Source organism: Typopeltis vanoorti, chromosome 25 (assembly GCF_054136105.1).
Source record: "Typopeltis vanoorti isolate ZY-2024b chromosome 25, IOZ_Tvanoo_1.0, whole genome shotgun sequence".
NCBI classification, from domain to species: domain Eukaryota; kingdom Metazoa; phylum Arthropoda; class Arachnida; order Uropygi; family Thelyphonidae; genus Typopeltis; species Typopeltis vanoorti.
In genome coordinates, this window is record NC_143573.1 from 76,977,608 (window position 1) to 76,989,940 (window position 12,333).

General features: G+C 35.2%; 1 protein-coding gene across 1 annotated transcript in view; it reads left to right on the forward strand.

Annotated features, from left to right (window-relative positions):
* Positions 1-12,333, forward strand: part of LOC150092863 (RING finger protein 141-like) — a 161,639-nt gene that overhangs the window by 48,861 nt on the left and 100,445 nt on the right. The window contains exon 2 of the mRNA XM_090414583.1: positions 3,109-3,259. Coding sequence (XP_090270709.1) covers positions 3,126-3,259 — 134 coding nt within the window. The 5' untranslated portion in view covers positions 3,109-3,125. The remainder of the gene's footprint in view (positions 1-3,108; positions 3,260-12,333) is intronic.

Genomic DNA, 12,333 nt, shown 5'->3' on the forward strand with positions numbered 1-12,333 from the left:
GGGTGAGGATCCTTAGAGGAGTTGAATATGTTTTTTTTTAATTTTATAGGTTGTTTAAAAGTGGCATTAAGGTTATCATGGTGTAGAATTCTATTAATTTTTTCTGATAATCCTTTAATGTATGGGATAGCTATGGTTTTATTTCTTTGATGAAGTTTTATGTAGAACTTTATTAATAGTATTTTTGCTAGCCATTATTTATAAATCTATTGCAAATAATTTGTAATTCTTGTTTAAGAGCTTATTCATTAGAGTAAATTGTTATAGCTCTGTTTTTTGAAGGTTTTAATGACTCCAAGTTTTTGCGAAGGGTGATGATACAAGTTAGCATGTATATATTGGCCAGTATGTGTAGGCTTGCGGTAAACAAGGAAGGATAGACCCTGGGGGGAAGATGTGTGACCAGTGTATCCAGGAAAGGAAGTGAGTTCTGATTTTCAATTTCAGTAGCATTTTGTATGCACTTATGTTGTTTGTTCAGGTGGCTAAGGAAGGTGTTTAACGTTTGGTGGCCATGTAGCCACCTCTCTCTCTCTCTCTCTCGGATCTCCTCATGTCTGAGGACTCATGATCTTTCTGCTGATGCTTCAGCATTTCTTTCTCTCCTGTGCCTCTCTTATTGCTTGTTCTAGTTTAAGTTCATTGATTCTTGATATTTGGTCAATCCACCTGTTGGGGGGGTTTTCCTCTTTTTCTTTTCCCACACGGTTTACCTTGGATGATTACTTTTTCTAGGCAGTTGCCTTCCCTTCTACATATGTGTCCAAAATATTGCAGTATTCTCTTTTTGATTATGCTTATCAGTCTTGTGTGTATATTCAGTTCTTCTAGAATACTTTTGTTTGTTCTCTATTCTGAGAACAAACAAAAGTATTCTAGACATTCTTAACAATCTTCTCCATCACCAGAGCTCGAACACCCCAATTCTTCTTCTGTCATCTTTTGTCATGGTCCAAGACTCAGAAACATAGAGAAAGATTGAAAAAACTAAGGTTTCTACAAGCTTAATTTTTGTCTTTTTTGGAGATGTGCCTATCTTTCCAGATCTTGGTTAAATCAGTCATTGCTTTTTTAGCTAATGCTATTCTTCTTCTTATCTCTTTTTTATATCCATCTTTTTTTGTTATCATCACTCCAAGGTAGTTGAAATGGTGAGAGTGTGCATCCTTGTCTTGATCCTTTTTCAAATTGGAATGCAGGGGACAGTGAGTTTTCAATTCTTACTGTTGCTTGATTTCCTTGATATAAGTTCTTTATGAGGGTTATTAGATGGTTTGGTCTTACTGATTCTTGCATGATATTCCATAAGATATCCCACCTCATGTAGTCAAAGGCCTTGGAGTAATCTATAAAGCATAGATAAAGGCTTAAGTTGAATTCCCTTGCTTTTTCAATTATTTGTCTTATGTTAGATATATGATCTTTAGTCCCTCGACTTTTTCTGAATCCTGCTTGTTCTTCTGAGATCTGATGGTCTATAAAACTTTGTAATCTCTCCTTAATAATGTGTAGTAAAATCTTGCTGATATGTGAGATAAGGGCAATGGTGCAGTAGTTTTCACAGTTGTTGTGATTGCCTTTTTTGTAGATTGGGATAATGGTGGAATTGGTCCAGTCATTCGGCCATCTTCCAGATTTTGTTTCATAAATCTGTATCCAGTTGACTGCATTCTCTCCAAGGTTTTTCAACATTTCAACTGATATTGAATCAGGACATGGGGCTTTGTTTTTCCTTAATTTTTTGATTGCTTGTTCTACTTCACTTATGAGGATCTCTGGCTCTGTTTCCATGCCATCTAATGCAGCCAAACTGTAGTTGTTAAAGTAAAGGAATCTACACCACATTGCTCAAAAGCTTCCACATAAAAGTTAGTAATTGTGGTGTATGTGTGTGTGTGGGGGGGGGGATAGTGCTGAGCCCATGACCATACCTTCTTTTTTGTAGGTAAAAATTATTTGTCACACGAAGTAACCAGAACTTAGTATGTTGGCAAACAGTGCCATAATATTGGGCAGAATGTTCTGTAAGAGAAGAATTGTGTCACTGATTGGGACATTTGTGAAAAGGGCAGAAACATCAAAACTGACTAATAAATCATCTTTGCAGAGTGTTATGTTTTTAATTTTGTTTATGCAGTGTCATATGTTCTTTATATAGGAGGGAGAATGACCTACCAACACCTTGAGTGTTGATGCTAATTTCTTGATAGTTGATAATTTGGGCTGTCTATACAGTTTTCTCCATTTCACTCCACACCCACTTTATCTCCCAACTCATACTTCATCAACTCAGCTTTCTTGCACTGCCATTCTCCCTCTCTGCCTATCTTACTGTCAGTAACACATGCTTTTTAATTGTTAGCCCCACTTGTCATTTTACTGTTACTTGTACTCAATTTTTTACCATCATTCTTGCACAGTGGTTTCTTATAGTCAGGTGTACTCTTTTTTTTTTTTTTTTGCCATCAGTTTCGAACACTTTTTTAACATTCACACAATCTTCCACAACATCCATTTCACTTACAATGCTATATTTGCTACTATGATTCAAACAAGTTTCGTGGTTTGTCAGCATATCACACTTCTTACAATATTTAAGAAGTGAATCTGCATGGTGTGAATTATTTTTTATTTATTTATTTTTTGTAGTATTAGCTTTGCAATATTTCTTCGTTTCTTAATGCACTCATGTTCTCACTTATTCCATCTGATTTCCTCCTGCAAGCAGTAGGAAGATTTTTGCTGGCTGACTTGAAAGCCTCCTTTGAAATCATTACTGTTAATAGATTCATTTCATATGGAATAACTATTTTAACCATCAAATGCTCAGTAACTTTGACGACATCACTCATATGATAGTTGGAGAAAAAATCGGAACTGCTACATTGATTAGTTTGGACCATTGAGGTAAACCCTGTTGAAATTTACACCCACCTGATTATGTTTCTTTGAATTAGGTTTGATTCGATACAGATTTGATTTTTTTAAATTAATTTGCAACAGACTGCAAATAGATAAATTCTAATAGAGGTGAAAACTGTAGTTATGAATGCTTGTGTTTCAAAATTATATATGATAGTTTACTTAATGTTTGTTTGTTATTATCAGGATGCAACACTGTAGATATGGGACATTCATTTTCAGCAGATAATGTGGAAAATGGTCTTTCATCTCTTGCAAACTATGCTGTTTCACTCAAGGGTACATTAAGTCTTACATACCATGATTTCTTAAATATGCTTTATGATGCAAATCAAATGTAAGTATGTCTCGTATAAATATTTTGCTATTAATGTTTATCTGCATAATCACATGTGTAAAGTGGGCTTGAATACAAAAATATTCTGAGTTACAATTTTATTAGGTATTTCTCCCCCCCCCCCTTACCATCATTCATGAAATCTGTTTTGTTTAAGACAGTGTCACATGCCAGGTTAATCCCCATTGAATTAAGAATTAAACTATTGATTTAAAATACAGATCTTTATTTTAAATTGTTTTAACTCAGAGTCAGATGTTAGTAAAAAAAAAAGTTTCTCTTCGCTCCAGTATTGCTATAATTGCATTTAATTAAACATAAATGCCATTTAATAAAGTATGCTTATTATGAATAAACATACTTAATTATATTATATAATAAATGTTAAAGATACCAAGCTATTTTAAACCTGGTTTTACTCCATTTCCCAAGTAAGCAAACAAACAAACAAGTCAAGTTTGCACCTGCAAATGTTGCAAGTCTAGCTGACCCTGCACGTAGTGCAAGACCAAGGCAACTCATGGTAAAAGTAGATTAAGCTCTGATCACTAATCTTAATATTTACCATTAATGCAAAGCACATCTCCTGGAGGAGATGTATGATGCTTTGTATTAAAGGCAAGGGGGCCACTACTAAAATCTTGGTATTTCTAGCCTGGCTCCCACTGATGAGACCTCAATAAAGGTCGAAACCGGTCTGGATAGTGGCCCCTTGCCTTTAATACAAAGCACCATACATCTCCTCCAGGAGATGTGCTTTGCATTAATGGTAAATATTAAGATTAGTGATCAGAGCTTAATCTACTTTCACCATGAGTTGCCTTGGTCTTGCACTACGTGCAGGGTCAGCTAGACTTGCAACACTTGCAGGCGCAAACTTGATTTGTTTGTCTGTTTGCTTACTTGGGAAATGGAGTAAAACCAGGTTTAAAATATTGAAAGTTTATTTTTCACTTGGTCAGACTATAATAAATTTAGTTTAATCCTTTATCCAAATGTGTGCAAACAAAGTTTGCACCTGAACGTATCTTCAGGACTGAGGTAAGATGGTACAACACTGGGCGACTCCTTGCAAAGGTGGAGCAAGCTACCAACTCTTCTATCTCAGTATCTCCCATAATGCTTTTTTTTTTTTCAATCTTTATTTATTTCGACCTTTATTGAGGTCTCTTGAAGAGACCTCAATAAAGGTCGAAACTAGTCTGGGTAGTGGCCCTTCCCATTTAATGCATAACATTATACATATCTGCAAGGAGATGTGTTTTGCATTATGGGAGATACTGAGATAGAAGTGTTGGTAGCTTGCTCCACCTTTGCAAGGAGTTGCCTGGTATTGTACCACCTTACCTCAGTCCTGAAGATACTTTCAGGTGCAAACTTTGTTTGCAGTTTGCATACACTTGGATAAAGGATTAAACTAAATTTATTACAGGTTAAAAATAGCTTGGTATCTTTAACATTTATTATACCCAAGGTAAAATACTTTCTACATTTATATATATATTATATAATACAATATTTTATATAATGTATGTTTATCAGAAATTAATTTTTACTGGAGAATTAAGATCAATTTAAAATGAAGGCTGTATAGAGTGAATAAGCAGTGAAGTGTGTGTGTGCATGCATGTGTCTTCAAAGACTTCATTATTGTGCTGGAATGTTTCTGAATCTATCTAGAGCATATTGAGTGTGATCATTCTTCCAGAAAAAACTAAAATGTTTTCTGAAAGATGGCAGTTCTGTGACAGAGAGAGATAGTTTCTACATGTGAAAGGCCAACAAATGGTTGTCAAGAGTCACATTTTAACAGATAAACACAATCACTGAAATGGCATTGCAGTACAGCTGTATGTAAAGGAGTATATCACAATATTTTGTGTCAAATCTTGTAATGCATGCATTGTTATAAGCTATAGGTTCAAAATTGACTACTTGAGAAGTTCTGCACTTGTTTTGACTACTTGAGAACTGCAACTTCGAGTAGTCATTTTCGGATATGTCCCTAGTTCTAGTGGATGGTGTGGGACTGTTTTTGTTTGCTGTCATTATATAAGGAACATACCATTCCCATAATGCTGATAGAGTAACCTGCAGGAAACAGCCAACTTGAATATTTATGCTGATCTAGTACATTCTTTGATGTTTACAGTTTATCCTCCTCCTCACCATTAATCCTTCTAAGTATATTGTAGATGTTTATCCTCTGGTTACATTAGGTCATAGCCCTGTTGAGTTATTTTTTCACTTAGCAACAATCATACAGTCAGTTTCATCCTCTTGTCTAGTATTATAAGAGTGCCAAGCAGAATGGTCTTCATGATTCCTTTACCTAATTTCATTTTCTTCTGGTTGGATTGTAGTTTTAATTTCCCAATCCAAACAGTTGCACTGAACGAAACAATATCTTTCTCCAAGAAGAGTGCTAAAATTGTTCAAGAGCAAAATCAACTTCTATTGAGTTCCCCAGTTTCTTCTCTTCTTCTTTTTTTGCCTAAACTAAAGCTCAAAATAGTCATGTAGCAGGAACATTCAAAATTAGAAAATATTCACCAGGTTTAAATTACTTTCTGAATTATGCTTTCTGATTCCTTGCCATAGCTGGTAGTCATAACTTTTTGTCTGTCCCTGTTTTCTCTTTTGCATCAGATGATTCTGTTGTACCCTTGTTTACTGAAAAAGCCAACCACATGGCTTCTTATGATCATATAAGAACCTTCAGTTCTTTTGTTGATAAGAATATCAATTCTTATCAACAAAAGAACTGAAGGTTCTTTTGTAATTAAAATGAAAAGCCAAACGGCTAGTTTTCTGGCAACTTAATAGTTTTTAAAGGTATAAAAATCCTATGTTTTTATATAGCCAGTAAGTGAAAACTCAAGATTGAGAACTACGATCTATGAGTTTCAATGCCGAAAAACTATCGGCGAAGGCAATTCGAAGTAAAGGTGGAGCAGGCTCCCTCGCTATTCTTGATATTCTCTCATAATGTAAAACACAGCTCCTAGGAGATGTAATACTGTCATTACATTATGAGGAGAGGTCACTACCCAGACCGGTTTCAACCTTTTTTGAGGTTCTTTTGTTGATAAGCTTGTTAATATTCTCTTACCAAGATCATCATTTAAACATTCAATGCTTGCTTTGATTTTTCATCAGAAGAGAACCCAAAGAACTTATCCACTCTAGACACAAACTGTCTTCTGATGCTGATGTTATTTCATCAGTAGCCCAGAGTGGACTTCTGCTTTTTATTTCCATTTTACACATCCTATTCCACTGGTATTTTTTTTGCAACCTAGAAACTAGCCATATCTGGCCTCTTTCTGAGGACAGTTTCCTCCCTTCCAAGTAGGCTCTCCTATTGCTCTTATTTTATTTCTTTCTGAAGTAATGAAATGTGTTAACATTCAATTTTTATGCAAGATGAATTCTGCCACAATCATTCAAGAGGGAATTTTTTTCTTATATCATTGATTTTTATTTAAAAAAAAAAAAAAAAAAAAGCCATTGAGAAACTAACGTGGTTAGCCATGATATCCCTAAGATGTTTAATTAGGTTTTGAATAAAGGCCTGTTAAGTACACTCATGATTTATCTTCTGACTTTAGTAACCAGATTTCCAGTTTTCTGTCTGATCACATATTAAGTACGCATGAGACAGCATGTGGATTAATGGATCTTTTTTCCTTAAACTTTGTGACTAATTCTGATTTGCCACGGGTCTCTGTTCTTTGAACTGCTCACTTCTTTTCATATACTCTTCTTGAATTTTCTAAGGCATTTGATCAGGTATGACATAATGGCCTGCCCACTAAACTACTATTCTATGGTCTGTCTTCTGCTCTCTGCAATTGAGTACCTCTTTGTTACCATCTAATATGGTGAGTAACATGTTCATGTTATTCATCTGAGCATAACCTGAAGAGCTGAGTCTGTTCAAATGAAGAACATGAACACTTTATTACTCACCATTAGGTGGTAATAAAGTGGTACTCAAAAGAGCAGAAGATAGACCACAGAATAGTAGTTTAGTTGGTAGACCATTATGTCATACCTGATCAAATGCCTCAGAAAATGCAGGAAGAGTATATGAAAAGAAGTGAGCAGTTCAAAGAGAGAGCAGAGAAGAGTGTGTTTCTATAAGTCTGTATAGACTTGTTCAGTCCATTTCATGGTAGGATGGTTCCATGAATGATTTCACATTGCTTTTGTTAATACCCAAATTTCACCAAAATTGTGCTGCCCTATACCTACAGTCTTTCTGGTGCAAACATATCTCAGCTCATAATTTCTGGAACAGTTAAATAACTTAGTGTGTACTTTTCCTTTCAAGTCTCACTGCTTTTCCTGAACAATTGTTAACACTTATAAGTTCCAAATCTGTTCAACAATGGAATATGGAATACTGCTCACACATTTCAGATAGTGCACTCAAAGCCTTTCCAAGATTACTTTATGCTGTTTAGAAAAGGGATTCAATTATTAATTGATAATCCACTTCCTCCAGTGTCATTTCAACAAGTGAGTATGAAGCATCCCATGTGTAGATCATCCCAAATTTCGAAATGTTGCATTTAGTTACATTAAACTGATATCCCCCCCCCCCTTTAATTTGTTCACCTTTCTAGCTTATTCAAATCCTCTTGAAGAGCCAAATATCAGCACTATATTCTCTTAAAACAGCTAAATTCCAACCTAGTCCGATTGACTTATTGACAGCTGACATACTCAATATTTGGAATACATCCTCTTCATTCGCTTCAAATGCTTCACTCCTCCTCCTTATCCCTCTAGATAAAGGCTTTACCAGGATCAAACACTCTAATAAAGTGATAATTAAATAGTTCAACTATATCATTTGCCTTGGTCACCCAAGTCCTGTCTCCATCTGGCAAGGTAATCCATTCAAAATCATTTTTCCTCCTACTGGCCATGTAGTGAAAAAAACTTCTTGGTGTTCTTTTTTGTATTGCAGTGCTGGTATCCTCTCATATTCAAATTTTTCTCTCCTTACTATACTAATCACCTTCCTAACCTGATCCTTGTATTCCTCATGCAACTCTTCTCCACCTCTCTCTTTATATGCCTTGCATGATCTCTTTTTCATCCGCAATTCCTGTTTAATTTCTCTAGTTATCCATTTGGTGCCAAGTCATTTTATCTTCTTCACTATCAACAGTTTTTTCTTAATTATCTCTCATGCACTCTACCAGCCTCTCTTTCAAATTCTTTCATTCATTCATTGCACTGCTCCAAGATAGCCTCTAAAGTCTTTGATAGTTGCCTACGTTAGAATTCCACAAATTCCTTTTGTCTGGATCCTCTACATGCCTATTCATCTCCAAGTCTGAACCGCATGGTTATGCTTGCCAGCTGGGGGCTGTATGACATTTCAGTCACAATCCTTGTAAGCTATGACCAAAACTCTTAATCCTCATGTTCCCTATGCCACATGCTCCCTAACACAGTTGTCCCTTAAAGTCCAAAAATTCAGTTCCCTTAGTAGTAGTGTATGCTGCATCTTCTGCCTAATTTATATTACTATAGTTGCAGTTACCCATAATGATCATTTGCTTTGTACTGGCCAGATTAATTTACCCAACCATTTCCTGCTGATCACTATATTTCCTGGTCTGTATTATCAGCATCCCACTAAATATTTTAGTGGGATGTTGATAATACAGACATAATTTATCTGTTATTGTAACAGTCCACAACCACATTTACCTTCCCTATCCTGTAGAAATATGCTACACCCTTCGGTTTCTATCATTCTCAGAACATGTTTCTCAATTAACCAAGTTTCACTGATACGAACACTCTTTGGAGAGATTGAATCAATCACTGCCACAACTTATTCCATTATTACTAATGCTTCTGGCATTTGTATACAGAACACCAGTCATATAGCTACTATTATTCCCGTATACTCCATTTTCTCTGCAGTATAGTATACACCCTCTGATTTCCCATTCCACTGCCCTAACCCAAAAGACAATAGCCTCTCCAAATACCTTCATTCTCCTGTGTTTATTATTATTATTATTATGGATGACTCCAGGGAGTCCTCAGACTCATCGAGGGAGTCCTTAGACTATCTATCATACCTTGCCTTGAACTCACTCACCATCATAGCACCCACAACAGACTCTGGCAGCTTATTCCACTCATTTACCACTCTAAAAGTAAAGAACCCAGCTCTAACACCCTTGCTAACCACACTCTTGCCCAGCTTCCATAGGTGCCCCCTAGTTCTCCCACCACCAGTCCTGATTTCAAAAATATCCTCTGAATTAATCCTATAGAAACCCTTTAGCAATTTGAATGTCTCAATCATACTCCCCTTTTCCGCCTATCAACTAATTTCTGCAACCCACAAATCTTCAACCTGTTCTCATAAGGTTCATTCCATAGACCTGCTATCATCTTGGTCACTCGCCTCTGGATCATCTCCACCTCCTCCCCATCAAGAAGAAACTTAGGTGACTAAATCTGGGCACAGTAGTCGAGATGAGGTCTTATCAAGGCTCGGTACAGAGGTACAATCAGGGCCGGCGGAAGCGGGCATGCGAGCGCCGCTACGAAGGGGGTGCTGCCACCCGGGAACGGTTCATAAGTTCATTTTTAAGAAACAAAATTTTTATCATAAAAACAAAAAATTCTTAGAATCATCAATATTAAAATAAATAAGGCCGGATACACTGAATAAAAATTTAAAAAAATTGTATATTGCTGCCTCTTTGATCAGCCGGCTGTTTACAATTTTGCAGCAAGAGCAGGCTAAATGCTTGCCTGCAGATTGTTGTGTCTACTGCAGTCTATCTAAAGTGAAATGGCGAATGGTTTTTATGTGCAGAAACGAATTTTCGTATAAAACATTTTTTGCTAGTTAAATTTTAAAGTTAAATTTGCCAGTCATATGGTACGCATCTCAGTAGGCTACTGACAGTAGCGCAGTGTGGACTAACATTTCGTCTCTGTGTTGTGCTGTGTAATAAATTCTTGTGGGTATAAAATAGAAATGGAATCAAAAATTTAAAAAAAGTTATCTGGTGCACAAAATCGTAAGCGTCATGCTGCAAAAGAAGCAGATATTAAGAAACAAACTGGGGCTCTTAATAAATTTGTTAAAATATTAAAATATTTTGATGCAGATTATAATCAAATCGATACATCAGAAATCAGAGTTGAAGAACAGTGCATATCATCCAGTTTGCATGAAAATACTATTGCAACTATTGAACAAGATAACAAGATGCATGATTTAAGTGAAAAACAGTTAGGAGAAGATTTAGTTGTAGTTGACCATGAAACTAACACATTGTTAGTCTCTGTAAATTTAGAAGATCCAGGTGAATGGGGAATTGATGAAATTGGTGAAAAATTACGAGTTGCTTTAATTGAAATGGGACCTGTTCAAAAGAAAAATATAATATATCCCAGAGATACATATGGTCGTAAATTTGGCGACATATATTATAATAGGAAAATGGGGAGCTCGTGCCAAGAACATGACTTGTTTATTCCAAAACTTTAAATTCTGTTTTTTGCTTTTGTTGCAAACTTTTTGCACCTACTGAATAAGTAGTCTTGTAGAAGGTTATAACGATTGGAGAAATGTAAGTACAACTTTGCATAGACATGAGACTAGTTTAACTCACATGAAAAATTTCTTAAAATGGAAGGAACTTGATAAAAATTTAATATTCAAAACTACTATTGATTGCCAGACTCAAAGCATGTATGAAATGGAAAAGAAACATTGGACGAGTGTTTTAGAAAGCTTGATTGAAATTATAAAATTCCTTGGTAGCCAAAATTTAGCTTTTTGCGGATCATCTGATATTATTATACTGATATAATAATAATTATATGAAAGGAATAACGGCAATTTTTTAAAAATTAGTCGAACTGTTTGCGAAGTTTGATCCCATTATGGAAAACTCATGTTGAAAGGGCCCTTCATAGAAATAATAGAGTACACTATTTGAGTAAAGACAGACAAAATGAAATATTGCCAACTTTAAGTAATGCAATCAGGAATACAAGTTTATTATCAATTCGAAAATCTAAATATTATTCCATAATTTTAGACTGCACACCTGATGCAAGTAAAACAGAACAAATGACCATTGTTATTCGCTTTGTTTCCTGTGACAATGGAATTGTCAAGATCAGGGAAAAGGTTTTAGGTTTTGTAGATATATCAGATTCCACAGGATGTGGTTTATGTGCAATAATAATAGAACAACTGGAAAAATGGAACATTCCCATTGAAGACTTGCGAGGTCAAGGGTATGACAATGCGGCAAATATGAAAGGGAAAAAAATATGGGCTCCAACATTTCCTTTTGAACAAAAATCCTCGAGCTTTCGTGCCATGTGCTGCTCATTCTCTAAATTTAATCATTAATGATGCAGCCAAAGTGAATGCAGATACAATTAGTTTCTTTGCAATTATTCAAGAAATATACAATTTCTTTTCATTCTCTTGCAAACAGTGGACAATCCTTTTAAAGTTTGTAAAAATTTTAACATTGAAACAGCCATCAAAAACACTGTGGGAAAGTAAAATTAATGCAATCCACCCTCTACAATATCAGTTAGGAGAAATTTACGATGCACTGTTTGAAATTTTAAATAATGAAAATTTTCATAAAGAAACTCAGCATGAAGCACAAACATTATTGCTAAAATAAAGGACTACAAATTTAGTTTTCTCTCTTATAACTTGGCATGATTTACTTAACAGAATAAACCTGTGAGTAAAATGCTTCAAGACAAAAATATGAACATTACACTTGCTTTAGAATCTATCAAAAACTTAAAAATATTCTTACAAGAGTATCGATCAGATACAAATTTTAAAGAAGTTCTAAAAACGGCAAAAGAACCGAGTGAAGAGGTGAATGGAGAACAAGAATTTAAAACTGGTATGGAAGTTCGACTACGAAAGAAGATACGACAGTTTGACTACGAGCATCATGACGAAATGCCACAATCGCCAGAAGATAAATTTAGAGTGAATGTGTTTTATACACTTCTAGACGTTGCAATGTGTTCTTTAATAG